The sequence below is a fragment of the Pseudorasbora parva genome, chromosome 1 (genome assembly GCF_024679245.1).
Source record: "Pseudorasbora parva isolate DD20220531a chromosome 1, ASM2467924v1, whole genome shotgun sequence".
NCBI lineage: Eukaryota > Metazoa > Chordata > Actinopteri > Cypriniformes > Gobionidae > Pseudorasbora > Pseudorasbora parva.
The window spans coordinates 2,909,265-2,934,127 of NC_090172.1; the positions used below are offsets into that span (position 1 = coordinate 2,909,265).

Below are 24,863 nucleotides of genomic sequence, written 5' to 3' on the forward strand. Positions count from 1 at the left end.
CATTTTCATATGCAGTGTTTCCCAAATGAATGACACTTCAAATGAATATATTTTTGTTTTTCACCCTCAGGAAGTTTTTCATAATTACACAAGCCCTATTATTATGATGTTTTGTGTCTCAATTTTGAACTACATAGTTTTGTTTTTAATATTTATTTCATAAGAAAATGTGAAATGCTGTCATTATCTTTACAGTTATGAATAAAACATTGGAATGATGCCGTGTGTAGAGAGAGTGATTTAGTTTGCAGTGTTTTTTTTGGCAACTCATAGTAAAAAAAACAAAGCAAATAATAATAGGTAACACTATTTTAGAGTTCTTGTCTTGTCATATAGGTTAAGCATATAGAAATGATGCACAATTACATGTAAATAAACCCAAACCTATAATAAGAACATGTATGGCATCTGCCAAAAACACTATTTAAGATGAATCCCGTCGCTCAATAAAAACGCTTGGACATTAAACACAAATATAATAATTTATTACATATGGTGCAGAATATCCATTGACTTCAGACTGCAATGCTTACCTGGTCTATCAAAACCAGTTTGAGCTGGTCTCAAAAAGCAAAACTACTGCTTTAAAAACAGATTTCGTGCAATTCTCAAAGGAGGTTTCTACTCTTTAAAAGAGTCTTGCTTTTAAATGCTTGATCGATGCTTGTAAGTTGCTTTTGTTTCTTAATCAAATGTCCTAAAGACATTTAAAATATAATTACTGGCCAAAATAATCAGCCTAGAAGGCTAAGCACACATGTAGCCATTATTTTTCAGTCAGTCAGATCTGGAAGATCAAGGGTCAGAACATCAGAAACATTTAGGTTTTTTCCTTCCCTTAAAGGGATAGTTCACCCCAAAATGAAAATGTGATGTTTATCTGCTGACCCCCAGGGCATCCAACATGTAGGTGTGTTTGTTTCTTCAGTAGAACACAAATGAAGATTTTTAACTCAACCGTTGCTGTGTGTAGGTCATATAATGATGTGAATGGGGAACAACTCTATGAGAGCAAAAAAAAAACATGCTTAGACAACATGCACAAAGGCTCATGACGACACATTGATGTCTTAAGACACAAAACGATCAGTTTGTGCGAGAAATTGAGCCGTATTTATATCATTTTTTACCTCAAATACAACGCTATATCCAACAGAACGCGCTTCACTTCCGGTAAAGTCAATATCCACGATCTGGCGTAGTTTACGCCAACGGCAGAAGTGAATCTCGTACAGATCATGTATATTGACCTTACCGGAAGTGAAGCGCGTTCTGTTGGATATAGTGTTGTATTAGAGGTAAAAAATGATATAAATACGGCTCGATTTCTCACACAAACTGATCGTTTTTTGATATCAATGTGTCGTCATGAGCCACGGGGCTTTGTGTATGTTGTCTAGGCATGTTTTTTTTGCTGTCATAGAGTTGTTACCCATTCACATCATTATATGACCTACACACAGCAAAGGTTGAGTTAAAAATCTTCATTTGTGTTCTCCTGAAGAAACAAACACACCTACATGTTGGATGCACTGGGGATCAGCATATAAACATCACAGGCTCATTTTTGGGTGAACTATCCCTTTAAAAGCAAAATCAGCCAGATCTTCAGAAGGCCTGTGACTGTGATGTGAAAGCTCACGCTGGGCTCAGATTGACGTCCTCGTCCTGTTGGTCTTTGCTTTGGGGTCTCTGGGGTCCGCGTGGCTCATCTTCTCCAGTGTCCTGCTTGTCTCGTTCGGCCTCCACCCAGCTTTGAGGGGCGATCATCTTCTTGGGTCCAAAGGGAGAAGGTCCCAGCAAAGCCTCGATGTCATCGTAGTTGACCACCTCCCTCTCAAGCAGGGTATTGGCCAGCTAAAAACACAATCAAGAACAATAAGCCACCATGCAAACCAAAACGTTGTTATGAAGATTTTCCCTAGCTTGCAAAAGGCTAACTGAACAATTGAAAATTATCAAAATGAATAAGCAATGTACACTATATTGCCAGAGGTATTGGCATGCAGATGCTTCTACACACATTAGTGAAAGAATGGGTCGCTCTCAGGAGCTCAGTGAACTCAAGCGTCGGGCCGTGATAGGTTGACACCTGTGCAATAAGTCCATTCCTGACATTTTCTCACTACTAAATATTCCACGCTCAACTGTTAGTGGGATTATAACAAAGTGGAAGCCATTGGGAACAACAGCAACTCAGCCACGAAGTGATAGGCCACGTAAAATCACAGAGCGGGGTCAGCGCATGCTGAGGGTCACAGTGCACAGTATTCACCAACTTCCTGCAGAGTAAACAGCTCCAGACCTCCCTCCAAACTTCTGTGGCCTTCAGATGAGAGCAGCTCATCCAAGCCTTACATCACGAAGAGCAATGCAAAGCGTGGGATGCAGTGGAGTAAAGCAGCCGCCACTGGACTCTAGAGCAGTGAGACGTGTTCTCTAAGCGACCAGTCACGCTTCAGTCTGACAATCCCATGGACGAGTCTGGGTTTGGTAGGAGAACGGGACTTCCATGACTGCATTGTGCCAAGTGTAAAGTTTGTTGGAGGGGGGATGGTGTGGGATTGTTTTTCAGGGGTTGTTCCAGTTCCAGTTAAAATAACTCTTAATGCTTAAGCATACCAAGACCTTTTGGACAATTTCATGCTCCCTACTTTCTGGGAACATGACTGCGCTCCAGTGCACAAAGTGTTGGTCCATAAAGACATGGATGAGCGAGTTTGATGTGGAGGAACTTGACTGGTCTGCACAGAGTCCAGAGCTCAACCCGATAGAACAGCTTTGGGATGAATTATACCCCTTTTCCACCAGAATGAACCGAGTGCTAGTTCAGAGCCCGTGCTAATGTGAGTTCTAAGTTGGTTCGACTTGAGAGCCTTTATGAACCGGTTTGGCTTTCCACAGGTAAGAGAGCCACCGCAGAGCTAGGTCTTACGTCACTGTATACGTCTCATCTTTCTCGCTAGCGTTTTAGCAATGCTAGCGAGGCAGCGGGAAATACAAACACACCAGGCTTGTTCGAGATGCATCGGCGCTGCGCAGACCGATCCGTGTATGATATTAAAATACCGCGTGAGCGATTCAAAAGCATAAGGAGTCGTTGGCGCTCGCTGTACTTTGATGTCATACGCAATCAGTTTGCACAGCGCGCGCCGATGCATCTCGAACAAGCCTTCCCTCAGTGGCTCATGGCTTTATGATCCTACATCAGCATTAAAACGCCGCAAATCCAACGCATTCGTGCAGCTCTCCATGATTTGTATAGACGGAGATTACAATCCAGCAGCTGTTAGCTTGATTAGCTGCTATTGAAAAAAATGGCGGTCACAGGTTTGTGTTCATCTTGTTGATCACGGTAACGCAAGCGGTTCTTACTTCTAGCCCAGCAATGTTTTGGTGTTACTTAAGAACCACTTTTCCTGGCTCGGAGCTGGTGCTTTGGCTGTGGAAACACAAAGAACCGATTTGAAACTAGGCTCTGGCTCCGATTTAGCACCAGCACTGCCTTGGTGGAAAAGGGGTATTAGAGCGGAGATTGAGAGCCAGGCTTTCTCGTCCAACATCAGTGCCTGACCTCCAGAGGTGGGACAAAGTCATTGTTATGCAAGTCACAAGTAAGTCTCAAGTCTTTGCCCTCGAGTCCCGAGTCAAGTCGAGTCAAAGATGAAGCAAGTCTCGAGTCGAGTCAGAAGTCAAAGCCAACAAGTCTCAAGTCGAGTCCAAAGTCCTACCATTTTAGTTTCGAGTCACTTCAAGTCATCTTACCACAGAAATAAAATTATACAAATCATGTATGTCTGTAAGATTTGTATCTATTTAAACCTCTTTTTATACAATGACATTAAGCAAATACAGTAAAAAAAGAAGAAAAAAAGAAGATACATTTTTTTTTAAATTTTCACAGAAAATGCTTGTATTTCAACAGCATATTGCACTAGAACAATGCACAGCAGCTTCAGTCATGTATTGTACTGACCTCATATTGCAAAATAATAATAATAATAATAATAATGCGTTCGATTTATATAGTGCTTTTCAAGGTACTCAAAGCGCTTTACATTGAAGGGGGGAATCTCCTCAACCACCACCAATGTGCAGCATCCACCTGGATGATGATGCGACGGCAGCCATATTGTGCCAGAACGCCCACCACACACCAGCTGATTGGTGGAGAGGAGACCGAGTGATGAAGCCAATCAGGAGAGGGGGATTATTAGGAGGCCATGAAGGACAGAGGCCAATGGGCAAATTTGGCCAGGATGCCGGGGTTACACCCCTACTCTTTTTCCGAAGGACATCCTGGGATTTTTAACGACCACAGAGAGTCGGGACCTCGGTTTAACGTCTCATCCGAAGGACGGAAAACAGCAAAACAGTTCAACTTTCAAATAGACATGGGTCCTTTTAGCCTAAACTTAGGGCCATTATGGGAATATTGTTTAGCTTATTTTTGGTTTCATTTGGTTTACTTTAATAATTTAATTTATTCAATTATTTTGTTTTGCTATACTTTTTATGCCAGCTTGCCATGGCCCCCCTAGCGTCCCCTCACGGCACCCAGGGGTCCCCGTCCCCACTTTGAAAAGCACTGCTATAAAGCATATGACTTCAGTTTCTTGAGGGAAAGGGATTTCTTATGACTTTTGAAGCAGTGAAAACATTCTTAATATTGCATACACTGAAACTGAAATATTATCGTCTACCGTAGTGTATAATAGACAATGAATATTAACACAACAACACTGATATGAGTAAAGAAAAGTTTCAAATACAACATGTGAGGCTATAAGGGATTTTCTGACATCTGTTTCATATTCTTCTCAGCTATGAAGAATACAGAGGGGTGGGGGCCCAAAACAAGCCCAATATTATTATATTTTTTATTATCATCAGTATAATTTATGATCAATAATTTGTCAATAAGTGAGCCTGCAACATATTAAATTGTAATCTCTTGGAGTTTAAATAGCAAATACAGATGGGATTTTACAAAATTCTTCAAGTTGCAATAAAGACTGTGAGCAGAAGAGGTTTGGAGATGGAAAAAGAGAAAAAGTGACGTGAAGGAATATGGTAACTCCAGTCGGAGTTATTGCACACATATTAGGAGCAGTGGTGAACATGCACACTATAGACCATAAAAGGATAAGCCCTGCATCTCAATGTGCAATCTGCTCTAAATAGTATTGAAAATTACTAATGTCACATAGCTACTATTTAGGATTAATATGCACTTTTTTTTACAGTCTATGATTGGGAGTTGGTGCCCAGGAAAACACTGGGAGCGCTGCAATATAGCAACGTAAAAATACATTCAAACTATACCTACTGTTATTATTAGTAGTCTATACTTTTGTTTCTTTTTCTGTTTTGATAATAGCCTGTCATAATAAATAGCCTACATTATAAAAAATATTTTTAAAATTAAATTAGGTGGCTCACCTCCCTGTTTCCTCTCCATCTCTGTACATCTCTGCTGGTTGCATTGTTTGTAAAATAAATAAATAAATAAAATGTATACGTCTATTTACGTCTACAAACTATCATTACATTTATAACATCACATGACATGCCTGCACGTTGAACGCGATTTTTCTTCAATGAAGGGAAGGAGGCGGGATGTATGAGGACGAATGACTGCAGCACTTGTATCGTTGCACTATGGCTATTAGCTGTGAGAAGACAGTGTCAGGCAATGTATTTGGACAAAACAGCGACCATAAATGTAAAGAAATGAAGTTGCTTGTCATATTTTCCTAACAAGCAACCACACATTTTCTAATAAGCCCAAAAAACCGTGACCCGCAACTCGAGATTTTTTACCGCGACTTGCCAATAAAAAAAGCCCAAAGTCACGTGTTATACGCGGACTTGGTAGCTATGGATACTGTCGAATCAAACCAACGCGGGACTACAGTGATTGGATGTCGTGGAGGCAGCGCGCGTGCTCTCTGCATGCATACAGGTGCAGATTTTTTCCACAGATGCGGATACACTGAGAGCGGCGCGGCCGTGTGAAAGAAAAATTACCCCAGGTTTTCATGGGAAGTAGCAAGTCTTCTCGAGTCATAAGGCTCAAGTCCAAGTGAAGTCACGAGTCATTGATGTTAAAGTCCAAGTCGAGTTGCAAGTGTTTGTACATTTTGTCGAGTCGAGTCCGAAGTCATCAAATTCATGACTCGAGTCTGACTCGAGTCCAAGTCACATGACTCGAGTCCACACCTCTGCTGACCTCACAAATGCGCTTCATAACAAAATGGGATGTCATTAAAGTTCATGTGCATGTAGAGGCAGGCATCCCAAAACTTTTGGCAACATAGTGTATGTATGTAAGAATAAGCATGTCTTACCAAAATAAGTTTGTCTCTGTTGTCCAAAAGCAATTTCTCGGTGTGCCTATAAGCCTGTGCTATTAGCAACTTAGCTTCCTGAACATAAGAGAAAGGAATTCAAATGAATAAATCACACACACCTATTCAAGACAAATTATATTTAACACCAACGCAATCACATCAGAGTGAGGCCACCCATACTACACCAGTGGAGTATGTTCATGCACTCACATGGTCCATCTGCTGTTGGAGGCCTTGGCTAAATGGTCTCCGTCCAATTCCTGCCTGATCATCTTCAGGGAAGGACATTTGGCCCACACTGGCAACCATGCCATACTGCTTCACCATGGAGTAGGCCACCCGGGTCACCTTTCGCAGGTCATCCTGAGCACCTAAGGATTTTATAAGTTATCAGACATCTAGTACAACTGGGCTACAGACTGCGAAATGGGTGCATTTTGCGACCTTTGTCTACTAATAAACTATTGACTGCTATTTGACATGTAGTTGCAAAGTTACTTATAGTCAATAGAATGCCTAAAGTGGACCATTGAAATGAAGTGTAACCAATATTATAAATGGAAAAAAAAATCATTTTTTTATAAAATCTTTAAATAAACACCCCGTTCTTAGGCCTATCGCAATAATCATTCAATATTTCGTACACTATATGAACATGACCTCAATAATTTTTGTGATGCAATATATCGCCCATAATGTTTCCATGATGATTAATGTCACCAATATTTTACTCGATTGTGCTGTCATCTTGTATGTTTTCTGTGACGGAGACGAGTTCCTTCATACACAGAGCGGTTATCGAAAGGTGAAAAAAGGCACAATTTGAGGACTTTATAGCGTTTTTCTGACAACTACTGACCATTTGGAAGAATAAGCCCAAAATGGAGTCGATCCCCTGTTCCAGTGCACATAAACATGTCAACGCAGAATGACGAGTGTTAAAGCCGTTTCACAAGGGAAAATATTTATTTACTATTGATTACATTTATAATTTTTCTTATTTAGGATAATATTTTTTTTTACTCTTAATTTCCATGATCTAAAGAATTAAAAGGTTGAAAGTGTGTAGGTCTACTTGCATTATTATGCTGTTATATTAGGATTATATATTCAGTCTTGAAATAACAATAATATTGTTTATTGCAATTATTTCTTGGAATAATATGTTGCGCAACAAAAAGTAGTTATCGTGACAGGCCAACCCACTCTGTAATCAGGTATTACATGATAATGGTATCATTTTTGTCCTGCTTTGGCAATAAATGACACAGAAAAACTAGTAGTAAACAAATGGAAAATGCAAGAGAAGAGCAGAAATACATTAATTATTTTATGGAAAAAAACACACCTGATCAAATTGAAGGCAACGTCGTTCTATTTCTTAGGTATGCATTCATAATTCTCACATTGATGGCATATGATCAGATTAAATGAGTGTGTGGATGACATACCTGTGGTGACCTTATTGAAGGTGATGGCCTCAGAGGCTCGCCCACCCAAAGCCATGCACATCCTTTCAAACAGCTGCTCTTTGGTGAACAAATACTGATCCCTCGGGAGGATCTGAGCAAAGCCCAAAGCGGCATTCGTCCTGGGAGCGATTGAAACCTGGAGGACGAGGACACAGATCAAAAGACCAACCCATCACAATGCAAATATATTATATAATCCCTAATAATATAATCTAGGCACAATATAATAATAGAATACAGGGTTCGACATTAACACTTGAGCGATAACTAGGAAATCACCAAACCGCGAGAATGATTCAGATTTTATTACATTTAGTGTAAGTGGCGACTCATAGTAAATAATAAAATAAAATGTATAGTGTTCTGACGGTAACAAGGTTGCACTGTTGAGGCTCGTGCAGCTTCTCGAGGAGAAATCAATACAAATGAGAGCGGCACACACAAGCCAGTTAACATACTACTACGGTAAAAGTTTTAGCATCCTGGGGCCATGTGTTCCCCTGGTAAAACATACACACACACCCGGCCAGCCACGTGATGTAAAAGAACACGTGATTCCTCAGACCAGGCAACCTTGTCCATTGCTCCGTGGTCCAGTTCTGATGCTCACGTGCCACTGTTGGTGCTTTCGGCGAGGTCAGGGGTCAGCATGGGCACCCTTACTGGTCAGCGGCTATGCCGCCCCATACACAACAAACTGAGCTGCTCTGTGTATTCTGACAGCTTTCTATCAGAACCAGCATTAACTTCTGGAGCAGTTTGAGCTCCAGTAGCTCGTCTGTTTGATCGGACCACACGGGCCAGCCTTCGCTCCTCTCGTGCATCAATGAGCCTTGGCCGCCCATGACCCTGTGGCCGGTTCTCCACTGGTCCTTCCTTGGAGCACTTTTGATAGATACTGACCACTGCAGACCGGGAACAGCCCACAAGAGCTGCAGTTTTGGAGATGCTCTGACCCAGTCGTCTAGCCGTCACAATTCGGCTGTTGTCAAACCAGTGGCGTAGGCAGAATTTTATTTTTGGTCGGGCCTGGGGCACTTTCACGCGAGGGGGGTGGGGGGTAGCTACAAAATAGTATCTGTCCACATACAAAACATGAACAGTGGTTACAACAAACGTTAGACACTTTATTTCCACTTTTCAAATATGTTTTTCAATTTTATTGAAAATAAACATTTCCGATTTGATGTGAGAAAAGAAAGTACATCGAGTTCGTCAAAAGGCGCAGGTTGAATTGCGTCAAAACATTGTGCCGCACACCTTACCCCTACACTATCATGACTAGTCGAAAATAATGCCGTGTTTCCAGCTTTACAGAATGAACATGCGCTTGCAATTGAAATCTTAATGTTACCTGCGTCCTGATGGATGGGTTACCTCTCGCGGTAATGCGATATATTTTTTTCTTTCCTTTTTATAAAATTTTGCATCGCTGCTGTTTCTCGATCACACAACTGCAAACTATAAGCTAAGTAAATAGGTAAACACACATCATGAAGTCAGAGGCGCAAGCTGCTCACACGAGACAGCCTAACACGGCTGTCAATCAAATTAATCAAGCATTATGCAAAAACCATATCTCAAAGACTGTAAAAAACACATTTTATTTTTTTCAGTCTTTGAGATATTATAATAAGTTTGTAAGTACGTTAAAATAAATTAAAGAACTGTTATTTAACAAATATTATTATATTTGTATAATAAACTGGGGGGGCCTATCATCATAGTGAGGGCACAGGCCCGGCCGCTGGCTACGCCCCTGTGTCAAACTCGGTCAAATCTTTTTGAGGACAAAATGTTCACTTGCTGCCTAATATATCCCATCTACTAACAGGAGCCGTGAGGAAGAGATCATCGGTGTTATTCACTTCACCTGACAGTGCTTATTATGTTATGCCTGACCGGTGTATGATACAGTTAAACATTACACGACCAAGAGCGCCGTCTACCCTGAATACCATCATGATTGAAAATGACACTCAATTCATCGGACAGTTCAATAAACAAGTAGTTAATATTAAGTCAATTAAGTACATTTTTGACGCAATATTGACTGTTTTTGATTATTTCAGCAGCGAAATTAGTTCCAAACAAAGATCACAGCAGCAACCCTTAGCCATGTTTCGTTACAGAATGATTCAGCGTTTTGAATGAATCGGTTGAGTCATTGATCCAATGACTCTCTCATAAACAGGTACGTTATTCTTGAATGAATCAGCTGTTTGAATGAATCGTTTGAATTTCTCATTAAGACTCATTAAGACGGTCATTTGCTGCCACCTACTGGCGGTTAAATTTCATGTTTAAAAGTCAAATAATTTTTTACATTATGCACTGCTTACCTTCATGACGGCTTCGGTGTGTTCGAGCAGCCATCCCACTAAAGCATGGCCAGCCTCATGGAAGGCCACCACCTTCTGCTCTTCTTTAGACAAGATTTTACTCTTCTTCACACTCCCTAGACGTTACACACAACATCAAGCAGACGCTGATTGTGTAGAAACCTCTAATGTAATATCATATTACAGTATTTTTAGGAGCTGAATACCTGCGATGACTCTCTCCACAGCATATTCGAAGTTGAAGGTGTCAATGGACTTGAAGCCCTCTCTGGCAGCGTGAAGGGCGGCTTCGTTGCAGATGTTGGCGATGTCGGCCCCTGGAAATATGAATAATGTGGCAGATGTTAATTTTGTCAAAAATGTTTTTGCTTAGAGTATTAGTCCTGTGTCAAATGTACGTCAAATCATATTTAGTAAACCTTGTCCTGTTTTCATTTAGTCTAGTTTTAGTCAAACTTAACCCTTGTGCATCAATATAAAAAAGTTACACAGATTCATAGAGGACAAAAAATGTCCACATTGAAACCCATTAAAGGTCCTGTTCTTCGCAAATCCATCTTTCAAACTTTAGTTAGTGTGTAATGTTGCTGTTAGAGCATAAATAATACCAGTAAAATTATAAAGCTCAAAGTTCAATGCCAAGCGAGATATTTTATTTAACAAAAGTTCCCTTTCAAAGCCTACAGCGAACGGCCGGTTTGGACTACACCGCTGCACTTCCTGCTGTGATGACGTCACTAGAACCGTCTGTTGACTAAAGCTCCGCCCACAAGAACATGCAAAATAGGGGGCGTGGTCTCGTTGCTCTCCCACATGGAGAAGAGTGAGCATTCAGCGCTTGCATCGCCCCGTTATAGTAAGAGGCGGGACCTTTCCGGGCAAAGTGCGCTAAGCTGCTGTCCAATCACAACACGGAAAGCGCTGGCCCAATCAGAACTCGTTACGTGTTTCTGAAGGAGGGACTTCATAGAACAAGGAAATCATCAGGCCGTTTTTAGGACAGAGGAAACAGCGCTGTACAGATAAGTCAATTGTGTGAAAAATACTGTGTTTTTTTACACACGAAACATGAACTCATGTTAAATTGCAGACTGTAAACATAATCAAAGCTTCGAAAACACGCGAAGAACGGGACCTTTAAAACTGCTATTTTTAATCTTGTTGCCATTTAACTATAAAATTATGCAATCTTTGTTAATAGGCTTTTATTCTGTTGGCAAGGCTTCAAAATTGTAATTATTACAATTTTTTACAAGATGCTGCAATTTTTTTGGGGGGTTTGGCATATAAAGTAAATACTCACTTTATTCCTGTTTCTTGTTTATGTATATTATAAAGCCAATAAATGGTGATTCAAAATGAAAATTCCAATAAAAATACACACCTGTTGCACATTTTATGCAGTTAACATTAACACAGGCAAAGTTATCAAAAAAAAAAAAACACAACTGAACAGGACAAAAATGTCCATACTGCATAATGGTTAAATTGATAGTCATGATTATTTCGCCCAAAATTATAAAATTGCAATGTTATGAAATGCATTGTTTACATTTCTTCAGAATTATTGCACTTTCACCTATAAGCGCAAATCAAGAAAATGCCATCTCATACGCATGGTTTATTTTACCTAATCTAGTTTTCTGATTTATTATATGCTATTCATCACATAAATTAATACATTATAAAATCAAGTCATTTCTCTCTAATTAAAACAGTGAAATTCCTTAGTAATTCCAATAATTACTTTCATTTTTTTCTATTAAAACAACAGCATAAAAGAGTGTACTGTCACACAGACATTGAGTAAGAGCATTTATTCAGCATCAACAATTGCACATATAGTTGAGATCATGTTTAGATTTATTACAGTTCATCACATCATTTAGTAGCACAAGCGGCTCGTGAAGGAACACAGACAGACTCAATGGAGAACGCTGAACTTACTCCAGCTTACTTGTTTTCAGTCTTTTCACATCATCAGACGTGCTTTTGCAGTGTAGAGAGAACACATGCACACGGTTGCCAGATTGCAAATATTAAGTAAAAAGCCTGGCAGAAAATGTTTCCTTTTAAGAGAAAAGTTAAAATTAGGGGATTTAAGCTTGTGACATCTGCCATCCGCAAAGATTTAAGCTCGTTACGTAATATTTTGTCTCCTCTTTTTTAGTCAGTTTTTCATAAAGTTTTTTTTAACTACATTTTCATCTAGTCTTTTTTCATCTGCGATATTGCATGTTAATATAGTGGCGGGTATCATATTCTGTAACAAATCTTTCCCTCACGGGTCAAAACTACCTGAAGCCTTAACGTTATACTAATATTTTTTCTATTTTTTAATGCATTTTTTTTTATGTCTACCTTTATTACTAGATTAGATACATAAATAATAAATTTACATTCTTTCAACTTAAATTCCAAATAATTCTCCAATACATGCATACCCAGCTCAAAATATCTCACATTGGCTGTCTCTGTCGTCCTCTTGTGTAAAAATAATAATATAAAATGATATTTCATGACTCTTATAGCTCTATATGGAGCGGATAAATTGTTCCACTGGGTCCTAACATCAGTTTCTCTTCAGTGTGCATTCAGATACACATTGTTTGGTAAAGTTTTAGCATTTTTAGTTTTAATTTTAAGCAAAATGCAAAAACATGCTTTTCTTACTTAGTATTATTGTCTTGTTTCTATTCCAAGCATCTAAACATTCTTAAAACAAGAAATATTTAATAGACAAGCAAAAGAATTTGTCTTGTTTTGGGAAAAAATAACTCAAAATTAAGAGTTTTTGCTTAAAATAAGATAAATAATCTGCCAACGGGGTGAGAAAATAATATTGTTTTCTGTTTGAATTAAGATTATAATTTTTTTACCCTGGCAGATTATTTATCTTATTTTAAGCAAAATTTCTCTTAATTTTGAGTTATTTTCCCCCCCAAACAAGACAATAGTTTTTACTTGTCTAGTAAAGGTTTCTTAATGTAAGAATTTTTAGATATTTAGACTAGAAAAAATACTAAGTAAGAAAAGCAGTTTTTTTGCAGTGCATTTGTGGGTTTTTCTGTGTTCTCTTAATTCATTCCTAAGGGGGTCAAAGTGATCCACGAGGGAAGGATTTGTTACTTTTTATTTTTATTTTAACTACACAAACTCCTTGAATCCAGTAAAAAATGGTCATGTATTTGTGGTTTAAATGTGACTAAAGTCCTGAGGTCTTGGACCACTCTGATAAACACTCAATTAAAAAAATAATTGTACGGGTCAAAATGACCCGAGGGAAAGATGAGGGTTTAAGTCATGGAAAATAAGGTAGAAGATTCCTTTTCGTCATACCTTTTGTTAATGAAATGAACACTTGTGTCAGGTAATAATACAGTCATATCTTGAAAACATCTCTCACCACTGAAGCCTGGTGTGAACTCCGCCAGACGCAGCGAGTAGAAGTTCGCCGGCTGCGTCAGCTTCAGGATCTTCAGATGCTGCTCAAAGATTTCCTTCCTCTCCTACAACACAAGCAGCAAGAGAAGTATAATGAATAGGGGTGCACCGATCCGACTTTTTCAGTCCCGATACCGATACCAATGCCTGGGCTTTGTGTATCTGTCGATACCCGATACCGATCCGATACTATTGTTAAATTAATAATAAACTGTATACCTTCCTTGAAGAGACTAAAGGCACCAGACTTTACTAAATAAAGATAATAAGACAAAATAACAGATGTATGCAAAGTGTTGAATTCTTATTTATTTAAAAAACAATTGTGCATTCAAATCTAAAATATAATTTAGGGCTCGACATTAAGCATGCTCATGTCTGTCCTTCGGATAAGTAAAATGGTCATTCACTTGTCGTGCTTGTCCGGGAAAAAAGTTAGATTTGTGTGTGTGTGTGTGTGTGTGTGTGTGTTGTAAATATAACTTATTCTGAAGCAATGTTCTCAGTGTTCAATCAGCTTTGACATATTTTAAATCTGCATATTAGTGATATTTTACCTTTATAAAGGGCATTTTCCCCTAATCTTATTAAATATAAGCTATATGCTTCAGGTTTTATATTAAATTCTTAAATTTGATCTATACATTAAATTTAAATAAGACACTATAGGGATGTTACCAATCAAATTAAATTATTTACCCAGAAAAATTACTACTGCATTAAATGATGTTATGAGATTTGTATTTTTGAATAAACAAAATAAATGTTGAAAAATATAGGAAACTAAACCACCAGTAGGTGAGTCTTAATGAGTGAGTCATTGAGTCATTAATTCAAATGATTCATTCAAACGACTGATTCCTTTAAGAATGAGACTAGTCGTTTACGAACAGGTTATTGAATCTTTGATTCAACCACTGAATCATTCCGAACACGTGAGACATGTTATGGTTCTGCTGTTTGGAACTTTGTTGCTTGGAATCTTTGTTTGGAACTATTTTCGCAGCTGAAATAGAACAAAAAGACTCAATATTGCATTTAAAATGTAAGTAACTAATGTTAATGATTGTTTATGGAGCTGTCATAGGAAATCAGTGACATTTTCAATGGTGATGGTATTCAGGGAAACAGCACATTTGGTTGTGTGAAGTTGTTTAACTGTATCATATGTTAAAACGTAACATTTTTAATGTTTACCGCAATTAATATGTGTGAGTGGCGCTTTTTTGATTTCTCCTCAAGATGCGCGAGCGTCAACAGCGCGTTGTTACCGTCAGTTCATTACATTAGCATTATTCACTATCAGTCACTTACACTAAATTAATCCTTTGCATCCTGCAAAGTTAGCTGCTGGGGTATATTGTCCACTCCTTTAGTTTTACTGAGCTGCAGGAATGCAGCGTGCTCCTTAACATGGTGTTTCTGGATTAAATTGGTAGTATTATTGCCGACAGATGAACTAACGTTAGTTGGCATGGCAAGCATAAAATATCTCTACACATCCGACTCTCTGGCTCGCTCCATGTTGCTTCGAGCACGCGACACACGTGAAGCTGACGAATTACGTAAGGTTCTGCTGCGATTAAAAAAACAAAACAAAAAAACACCTGGATCGGCCTGTGGATCTGTTCATTTTTCCGATCCCCGATCCAGCTTTGTCGTCAGTATCGCGGCCGATTTCCGATCCTAATATCGGATCGGTGCACCCCTAATAATGAATATTTAAATCAATCAATCAATCAATCAATCAATCAGTTTTATTTATATCGCGCTTTTACAATGATGATTGTTTCAAAGCAGCTTCACAGAGTCAAACGATATTGCAACAAAATTTTATCCGGCTGTACAGTGGTCCTGGAGAAAACAGTGATGTTATCAGCTTATTTAAATTTATCATATAGCGAGTTCAGGGGTGTCCAAGTCGATCCTGGAGGGCCACTGTCCTGCAGAGTTTAGCTCCAGCTTGCCTTAACACACCTGCTAAAGTTTCTAGTATGCCTAATAAGACCTTAATTAGCTGGTACAGGTGTGTTTAATTGGGGTTGGAGCTAAACTTTGAAGGAAAGTGGCCCTCCAGGAGCAGGATTGGACACCCTGCTCTAGTTCAAGCAGTTTGTTAAAAAAATCATTATAAGTGCTAGGTGTGATACAATTCAAAGTATTTAATCGCCTGCACCTCTCCAGGACCAAATTGGCCAAAATATATCCTAATGTTGATCCCAACTGTGCACGCTGTCACCAAGCCCCTGCAACTTTGGCTCACATGTTCTGGTCATGCACAAGCATAGGAACATTCTGGCCTGACATATTTAACACATTCACCTATATTTGTAATACGAATATTGATCCGGATCCTATCATTGCAATATTTGGGGTGGTACACACTAAAGTTCGGATCTCAAGAGGCCAATCTCAATTAATAGCATTCCCTACACTGTTAGCAGGCCGACTAATTCTTACAAATTGGAAATCTCCCTCACCTCCAAAACACTCAGGTTGGGTGTGCGAAATGATGTTCTTCCTCCAGCTTGAAAAGTTAAAGGGTTAGTTCACCCAAAAATGAAATGTATGTCATTAATGACTCCCCCTAACGTCCACACCCGTAAGACCTCCGTTCATCTTCACACACAGTTTAAGATATTTTATATTTAAGTCCCAGAGCATATGCAGTCAATGCACACTATACTGTCCATGTCCAGAAAGGGAATAAAAACATCATCACAGTAGTCCATATGAGACATCAGTGGGTTGATTAGAGTCTCTTGAAGCATCCAAAATACATTTGGGTCCAAAAATAACAAAAACTACGACTTTATTCCGCATTGTCTTCTCTTCCGTCTTCCTCAAATAAAGATTCAAACGGTTATGAATCAATGAATCGATCAATGGATCGGAACACCAATGTCACGTGATTTTAGCAGTTTGGATCACATGTCAAACTGCTGAAATCACATGACATTGGCGATGTCTTTTAGAAACTCTTAAAAACATTTAAAAATCCTAATTATTATACATTTCGATCGGTAGTGTCCATGTTTATCTCAGAACATTTATCAGGTTTTCTTAGAAAAACAACCCAAATCCCGTTGCTTGATTAAAAGTCTCCAGAAAGAGAGATAAGTCATATACAAATGTAATACACTCAGCAAATCTTCATTGTCAAATTATCCACACCACAACAAATCAAAACCAAGAATTCTGTAGCTGCAGCGTAACTTTGACCATTCATTACCTGAAGAGTTGGCAGGTCGATAAATATGTGCCTATCGAGCCTGCCTGGTCTCATGAGCGCATTGTCCAGAATGTCTGCCCGATTAGTGGAAGCCAGGACAATCACATGATCTGTGGTACCCATTCCTAAAAAACAGAGATGGAAAATATGTTGATAATCTCAGATTGAAGGTCACCTGTTCATTCGACTAACTCAAATTCTTACGCCACAATGTCATTAAGGGTTAAATAAGGACTGTCAATCAATTAAAAATTAATTAATCGGAAATTAATCGGACTGTCACGAGTAACCTCGCGATTAATCGCAACTTAATCGCACATTTTAATCAGTTCTAAATGTACCTTAAATTAATGTTTCAAGTTTGTAATGCTTAAATCAACATGGGTATGGACAAATATGCATGCTTTATGCAAATGTACATTTATTATTAGTGAAACCATACTCAACAGAGCACGAAGACTAGACATGTAACAAAGGTCATAGATGTTTTTCAAAGAACTTGTTCATATCTCTTAAGCCTAAGCTTAAAAATTCTGAATAGAGTAGGAATATAGTGTGGCCCCTTTAGGAGCTGGAATATAGTGTTACCCCTTTAAGAGCTGGACTATAGTGTGGCCCCTTTAAGAGCTGGAATATAGTGTCACCCCTTTAAGAGCTGGAATTTAGTGTGGCCCCTTTAAGAGCTGGAATATAATGTGGCCCCTTTAAGAGCAGGACTATAGTGTGGCCCCTTTAAGAGCTGGACTATAGTGTGGCCCCTTTAAGAGCTGGACTATAGTGCGGCCCCTTTAAGAGCTGGAATATAGTGCGGCCCCTTTAAGAGCTGGAATATAGTGTGGCCCCTTTAAGAGCTGGAATATAGTGCGGCCCCTTTAAGAGCTGGAATATAGTGCGGCCCCTTTAAGAGCTGGACTATAGTGTGGCCCCTTTAAGAACTGGACTATAGTGCGGCCCCTTTAAGAGCTGGACAATAGTTTCACCCCTTTAAGAGCTGGAATATAGTGTCACCCCTTTAAGAGCTGGAATTTAGTGTGGCCCCTTTAAGAGCTGGAATATAATGTGGCCCATTTAAGAGCAGGACTATAGTGTGGCCCCTTTAAGAGCTGGACTATAGTTTCACCCCTTTAAGAGCTGGAATATAGTGTCGCCCCTTTAAGAGCTGGAATATAGTGCGGCCTCTTTAAGAGCTGGAATATAGTGCGGCCCCTTTAAGAGCTGGAATATAGTGCGGCCCCTTTAAGAGCTGGAATATAGTGCGGCCCCTTTAAGAGCTGGAATATAGTGTCGCCCCTTTAAGAGCTGGAATAAAGTGTCGCCCCTTTAGGAGCTGGAATATAGTGTGGCCTCTTTAAGAGCTGGAATATAGTGCGGCCTCATTAAAAGCTGGAATATAGTGCGGCCCCTTTAAGAGCTGGAATATAGTGCGGCCTCTTTAAGAGCTGGAATATAGTGCGGCCCCTTTAAGAGCTGGAATATAGTGCGGCCCCTTTAAGAGCTGGACTATAGTTTCACCTCTTTAAGAGCTGGAATATAGTGTCGCCCCTTTAAGAGCTGGAATATAGTGTCGCCCCTTTAAGAGCTGGAATATAGTGTGGCCTCTTTAAGAGCTGGAATATAGTGCGCCCCCATTAAAAGCTGGAATATAGTGCGGCCCCTTTAAGAGCTGGAATATAGTGCGGCCCCTTTAAGAGCTGGAATATAGTGCGGCCCCTTTAAGAGCTGGAATATAGTGCGGCCCCTTTAAGAGCTGGAATATAGTGTGGCCCCTTTAAGAGCTGGAATATAGTGTGGCCTCTTTAAGAGCTGGAATATAGTGTGGCCTCTTTAAGAGCTGGAATATAGTGTGGTACCTTTAAGAGCTGGAATATAGTGTGGTACCTTTAAGAGCTGGAATATAGTGTGGCCTCTATAAGAGCTGGAATATAGTGCGGCCCCTTTAAGAGCTGGAATATAGTGTGGCCCCTTTAAGAGCTGGAATATAGTGCGGCCCCTTTAAGAGCTGGAATATAGTGTGGCCCCTTTAAGAGCTGGAATATAGTGTGGCCCCTTTAAGAGCTGGAATATAGTGTGGCCCCTTTAAGAGCTGGAATATAGTGTGGCCCCTTTAAGAGCTGGAATATAGTGTGGCCCCTTTAAGAGCTGGAATATAGTGTGGCCCCTTTAAGAGATAATATAGTGTGGCCCCTTTAAGAGCTGGAATATAGTGTGGCCCCTTTAAGAGCTGCACGCTATCTATTGAACTCGCAGGGAATGAAGTGTGAAATTTACCTCGGATATGAGTGAGAGTGAGCTTGCAGTGTATTCGTGCTTCGCACTCGGACTGCAGAGAACGTGCTCAGTGTAAAAACACACTTTTCTTTCGATCTGGAGTCTAATAAAACTTAAACCGAAAACATTTTTTTTTAGCTTATGTATGCTTTAACTGCACTTGTTTCAGAATAGTAATGTTCATGTTAAGACGTTTTTTTCCTATTAATGTTTGCTGCTGCTTTCTTTACGTCTACGGCTGATCTCGATTTCTCCAACAACAGGCTACGCCACGGATCAAGCAGAAAATGTGCACTGCATTAATCACACGTTAATAAAATTAGTGCCGTTAAAATGAATTTGCACTAACGCGTTCATGTTGACAGCCAAAGTTTAAAGGTATGTTCAATGTCGACAAACACGCAACAGCATCGTTTAGTCGACTAGTCTTACCGTCCATCTCCACGAGTAGCTGGTTGAGGGTCTGCTCTTCCTCTGTGTTTGAGAAACCAGACATGTTCGTGGACCGTTTCTTCCCCACGGCGTCGATCTCATCGATGTAGACGATGCATGGAGCACGGGCACGAGCCTCTTTGAAAAGACTTCGCACTCTCGCGGCACCAAGTCCTGTGTGGGGAATGATCGTTTAGATTAATATATGAAGATCTGACAATGGCATTCGAATAATAATCTCTAACAGTTTTATTTACCTCCAATGACCTCCACAAACTCTGAACCCGCCATGGCAAGGAAGGGCACCTGAGCCTCTGTCGCCACTGCCTTAGCAAGCAAAGTTTTACCACATCCGGGCGGCCCCAGAAGCAGGGAGCCTTTGGGAACCTTGGCCCCGAGCTGAAGGTATCTGTCTGGATTCTTCACAGGAAAACAATTATCATTCGTGTTTGTCTTCCACTCTTGAGTCTATTGCAGGCCATATAACCGTTCATGTGAACGTTATGATATTTGGCACACAGATAGAGGACAATCTGAACTAATACCATACCAAATTTTAAGTTTCTAACTAAAGGTTTCTTCTGTCTAGCGCCACCAACTGTCCAATTTCCCATTCACGTTTATGCCAATAACTTTTGAACCGTAAGTGATAGAAACAAAATTATTTTTAATTTGATTTGCTATTTTTTAAACTTCTCCTAGTCCATTGCTTTGCACTAAAATTTAACTAGATAATTTTCAGACCACATCGACGAAATTATAGGATTCAAGTTGTTTCTTCAAATTGTGCTTGAAAAAAAAAAGCAGAAAGAAATCGCAGAAGAGCGCGCCAGATTGACTTGAGGCTATATTTCAACAATGCTTTAGATTATTCTGACCAAACTTGGTCTGTTATGACAAGCATGGCCTAAGGATACCTTTACAGTTTCAGCACAGTGCCACCTAGTTGTGAGAAAATATATAAAAAATAACTATTTTTGAAAATGACAAGATTGGTCCCTTTAGATTTGGGGTGACATGCCGAATTGAGCAATATCTAATTTTACCATGACAGGTATTTTGGATTTTGTGGTAAAAAGCTTCATTTTACTAGGGTTGTCAAAAGCGTCTGAACTGATTTTTTTTAAAATATGACCCGCACATATTTGGAAATAATGTTTTGGGCCCTTACCTTCAAATAGTCCACAAACTCTTTGACTTCCATCTTGGCCTCATGCATACCTGCAACATCTTTGAAGCTTATACCTTTTCCAGATTTCCCATCGACAATGGTGAATTTAGCCATTTTCAGCTGATTCTGGTAGAACAGACAGACGATTTGACATCACAAAACATTAAGAAGTAGTCTAAAACTAATACAAATGAAGGAATTATGACTTACAAATGCACTAAAGCCGCCATCTCTCCCACCCATTCCTGCCAGCCGGAAGATGTACCAGAGGATTGCAACCCCAATGGCAGCCATACCAAGTGCATAAAGGGCACTGTGGAGGAAAATTACAATTGATTTTATATGTGCCTATTATATTTTAAAGGTTGCTAATTTTGTTTTGGAGTCTCCTCCAATGCTCCTACTAGTCTCTCTACATGCATCCAAGGTCAAAAACAGTTTAATTTTATTGCATTGACTGCTCTGATTGGTCAGATGGCCCAGTCTGTTGTGATTGGTCAACCACTTACAGCATGTGTTGGAAACCAAACGACGGTGTCTTATTGATATGTTGACAACACAAACCAAACTCTTCCAGTCTAATCTACAACTACAGTGTTTGTGGGTGGGGTAAAGTAGACGTTATACAATAGGAGCCAAAGAAAACCATATGCGGGCATAATGCAAAAAAGTCGCAAACCTATGTAGGTTTGTATAAGAAGTGAGACTGGAATGTGCATTTTGATCTTTAAAACTTTGCAGACATTTTACAATCACAAACAGCTCTATTACACACTGCATGAAAGGTAATATTTGAGAAAAAAACAAGTCAGCTTTGCTTAGTGAAAAAGTCCAAATGACTCACTTCCCAAAGAAGCCTGTGCGCTTGTAGGTCACTGGTATTCTGTCTTTGGCATCTATATTCAGCTCTTCCTCTGCTGCTCTAAGCTTCTCCTCAAACTTGTCAATGTTTGCCACCTGCATTCGGTACATCAGGGCCAGCCTCTACAACAGACAACAGGACAATAATGAAACAGGAACTGAAAGCACAATAAGGATAATAATTATTTTACAATCAAGTATGGCTCTAATCTGACATACAGGCCTTCCGAAGATGACGGCACCAGGGTGAAGATAGATCTCGACAATGTCACTCTCCGGTACCGCCTGTACTCGAGAAACCTCCCCTTTAGCCAACATTTCGTTTACAAAATCATTCCAGGATATGTTTCCCCCGCTGGTATTGATGGAGTTGAGCAAGCTCATGATGACAGCGATGATAAAAAGTGTGCGCAGTCGCTCCCTATACATCTGATCCTCCTGCTCTCGTCTCTTTTTCTCGTCTAGGGGGAAAAAAGAAAGCAAAGCATAACTCATTTGGCATGTAGGCATATCTGGCTGTCTGGATTATTTTGAGTCGGTCAACAAATTGCTAAATTGACCCAGTCAACCTAATGTCACAAAGTACATGATGGCTCCACACACACAAACAAACAATATCCATAGGAGAGCAAACCTAGCCTAATGTATGTAAAACGTTCCTAAAGGGGTGGTTCCCCTTAAGGTTGTGTTTATGGGGCGCAGTATAACATGTCTTAATACTTTTTTTTTTTTTTTTGAACACATATTTTTCTTCTATTCTCCCTTTATTCCACACCGCTGTCTGTCCTTTGAAGGGCTCGTTTGCTTCCTGCTTCTGAAGCTCATCCCTCCGAAAAACGCAATGCTCTTAGATTGGTTAGATGGCCAAATGTAGTATCCTGTATTTTTATCGGCTGAGGTGCCAAGCACAGGTTAAGGCCACGCCCCTTCCCATTACGGGCAGAAGTCACATCTGCGGAGACTAGCGAGGGTTTATGATGTCACCAACCCAGGAAGAAGCTCGTTGTAGTCCAAACCGGCCATTTTTGTAGGCAATAAACTGCCGTAACTTTAAAAGACAATATCTCCGTTTGCAGTGAACTTTCAGCGCTGTAACTTTGCAGATACTGTTCATGCTCAAGCAGCGACATTACACACTAACTAAAGTTACAAAAGTAAAATCGCATGCAGCCACCCCTTTAAGCAATTATTGATGTAAACAAGCAGATATAAAATAAGATGCAAATTACAAGCAAGTAAACACAATTAAACAATTAAGACACTAATGCAATTGTGCCATACGTTTTTCAGGTGGGTCTAGCCTAGTATTCAAGTAAAATGCCGTTTTATTAGGCCACTGTCACTTTAAGTCCTAAAGCACAGACCTAATTTACACATCAGTTCTTTCCCAACCGTTTACATTCACTTAAGACATAACAGACTGTCATCGTGAATACTCGCCAAGATTTACTCAGGGCTACGACTCACATTTGAGAGCAGTAGCACCTGTGCCATTACGTTCTACAGACGGTGGCGCCAACACCTAATTTAGTGGCAATGGAGGAAAATGTATCATTAAGTTTATTTAATCAACAAAAAACATCTTTTGCATTAATAAGAGCAGTTGCTAGTAAAATGTTTGGAAATTTAATTTAACGCTTGAACTGATATGCAGATCAAATTAACTTTTTTAACAAACAGTAACGTTTAAAAAAACTAATTTTAAAAATGTAAATATATTAAACGTACCATTGTCCTTCTATAGTCTCAAACTGAACCAAACGACAGCTTCAGTGATTATAAAAGGAGCTCTTTACTTGCTTTCTGTGTAATTCAGGCACAGTTTGACTGTGTAGGACTGTGACTTCATACTTTCCCCTTCATATATTAGGCAGAGGACTGCAGTTTTAAGGCGGCATACATTTAATAATTTTAATAAATATAATAATTTACACTGTCATTACATCCTGTTGATTTACAACAATACTCAGGTGTGAATAGTATGTATCTGTCAAAATAATTAAGAATTAATAGCATCTAATTATTAATTATACATATCGCAAATAACATTTAAATGGTGTAAATAGAATATATCACTATTTGGTATAAATAGCCGCTGCCTTTAAAAAGACTAACGCTTGCTTCATTTCTGAATGAATCAGTCGTTTGAAACGAATCAATCGAATGAATGATTCAATGACTCACTCATTAACAGGGAGTTGCTGCCACCTACTGGTGGTTTTAGTTTCATATATTAAGTCCACATTGGACTTCAGATATGGACATTTAGATATGGACATTTCTTCTCTATTGTGAGATGTAACGGCTTCTCAAACAAGAACAAATGTAGGACAGGATTGAATCTGTTCTTCAGACGGTTGTCGCTCGTGAGTGACAGGTTGCCCAACCCTCGTCCCCGTTAACATGTCATAGAAAATAATTAAGATGTCGCTGCAAGAGGGAGGGTCTTGATTTCATCCTCGGGAATTGATTGGACTATAGGAAGTTGGGTGTTTCTAAATACATAGAGCCAGATCTGAATCCCAGTTGTGGAGGATGTTTAGTCCCACCCTCCCTTGAGAGTGATATAAAACTCCTCTACTTTGTTTTGGGATCCTGTTTACTCTAAAGTATATTTTGTGATGTAAACCATTGTTTCAAAAATGAACAAAATACCTTCATCCTCTTCTGGGGTCTTCCCTTTACCACCCTCTTTCTTTTCATGTCTTCTGTTGGATGTGCTGAAATAATGAGTAGTGCCTGACAGATGTGAAACAATTTCCCATTATGCGATGCACCAGACATAGAACATTTATTAGAACAAGCATTAAAGGAACACTCCACCGTTTTTAGAAGTAGGGCTTATTCACCTTCTTTCCTACATCTCATGCATTTTTGTCTCAGTGCATGCATTGTTTTAGTTTTGAAAGGTCGCTGCTAGCTTAGCTTACCATAATGAATGGAATCCTAACGGCCGTTTCACACCGCAAGTGTGAGCGTATTTTTTTCGGCGCCCATGTTAATCAATGAGTGCATTCACACCGGGAGCAGGAGCGTCGCGTGAGCAGCAGTGAAGGAGGGGTTTCGGCGACGAGCCTATTTTTTCTGCGCTGCTAACGCTCCTGACGCTCAATTAAAGTGAAAGCACACTTTTAATGGACAAAATAAATATGATTTCACACAAAAAGTGCCTAAAATGCACACAAGAAGCACGTGTAGTGTATTTGAACAATAACTAGAGTATGTCAGAAAAGAAAACGAAGAATAAAAATCATCTGTAGAAGATTTACCCATTTAAACTGGTTTTAA

At 39.5% G+C, this 24,863-nt stretch overlaps 1 protein-coding gene across 1 annotated transcript in view; it reads right to left on the reverse strand.

Annotated features, from left to right (window-relative positions):
• Positions 1–1,480: 1,480 nt before the first annotated feature.
• The window catches only part of spg7 (SPG7 matrix AAA peptidase subunit, paraplegin), a 28,338-nt gene continuing 4,955 nt past the window's right edge, over positions 1,481–24,863 (reverse strand). The window contains exons 3-17 of the mRNA XM_067452018.1: positions 24,231–24,314; positions 21,795–22,036; positions 21,559–21,698; positions 20,925–21,027; positions 20,715–20,840; positions 19,801–19,963; positions 19,544–19,717; positions 16,844–16,968; positions 13,574–13,676; positions 10,374–10,484; positions 10,168–10,283; positions 7,805–7,961; positions 6,564–6,724; positions 6,351–6,428; positions 1,481–1,857 (exon numbers count right to left, since the gene is read on the reverse strand). Of these exons, the coding sequence (XP_067308119.1) occupies positions 1,639–1,857; positions 6,351–6,428; positions 6,564–6,724; positions 7,805–7,961; positions 10,168–10,283; positions 10,374–10,484; positions 13,574–13,676; positions 16,844–16,968; positions 19,544–19,717; positions 19,801–19,963; positions 20,715–20,840; positions 20,925–21,027; positions 21,559–21,698; positions 21,795–22,036; positions 24,231–24,314 (2,102 nt within the window). The 3' untranslated portion in view covers positions 1,481–1,638. The remainder of the gene's footprint in view (positions 1,858–6,350; positions 6,429–6,563; positions 6,725–7,804; positions 7,962–10,167; positions 10,284–10,373; positions 10,485–13,573; positions 13,677–16,843; positions 16,969–19,543; positions 19,718–19,800; positions 19,964–20,714; positions 20,841–20,924; positions 21,028–21,558; positions 21,699–21,794; positions 22,037–24,230; positions 24,315–24,863) is intronic.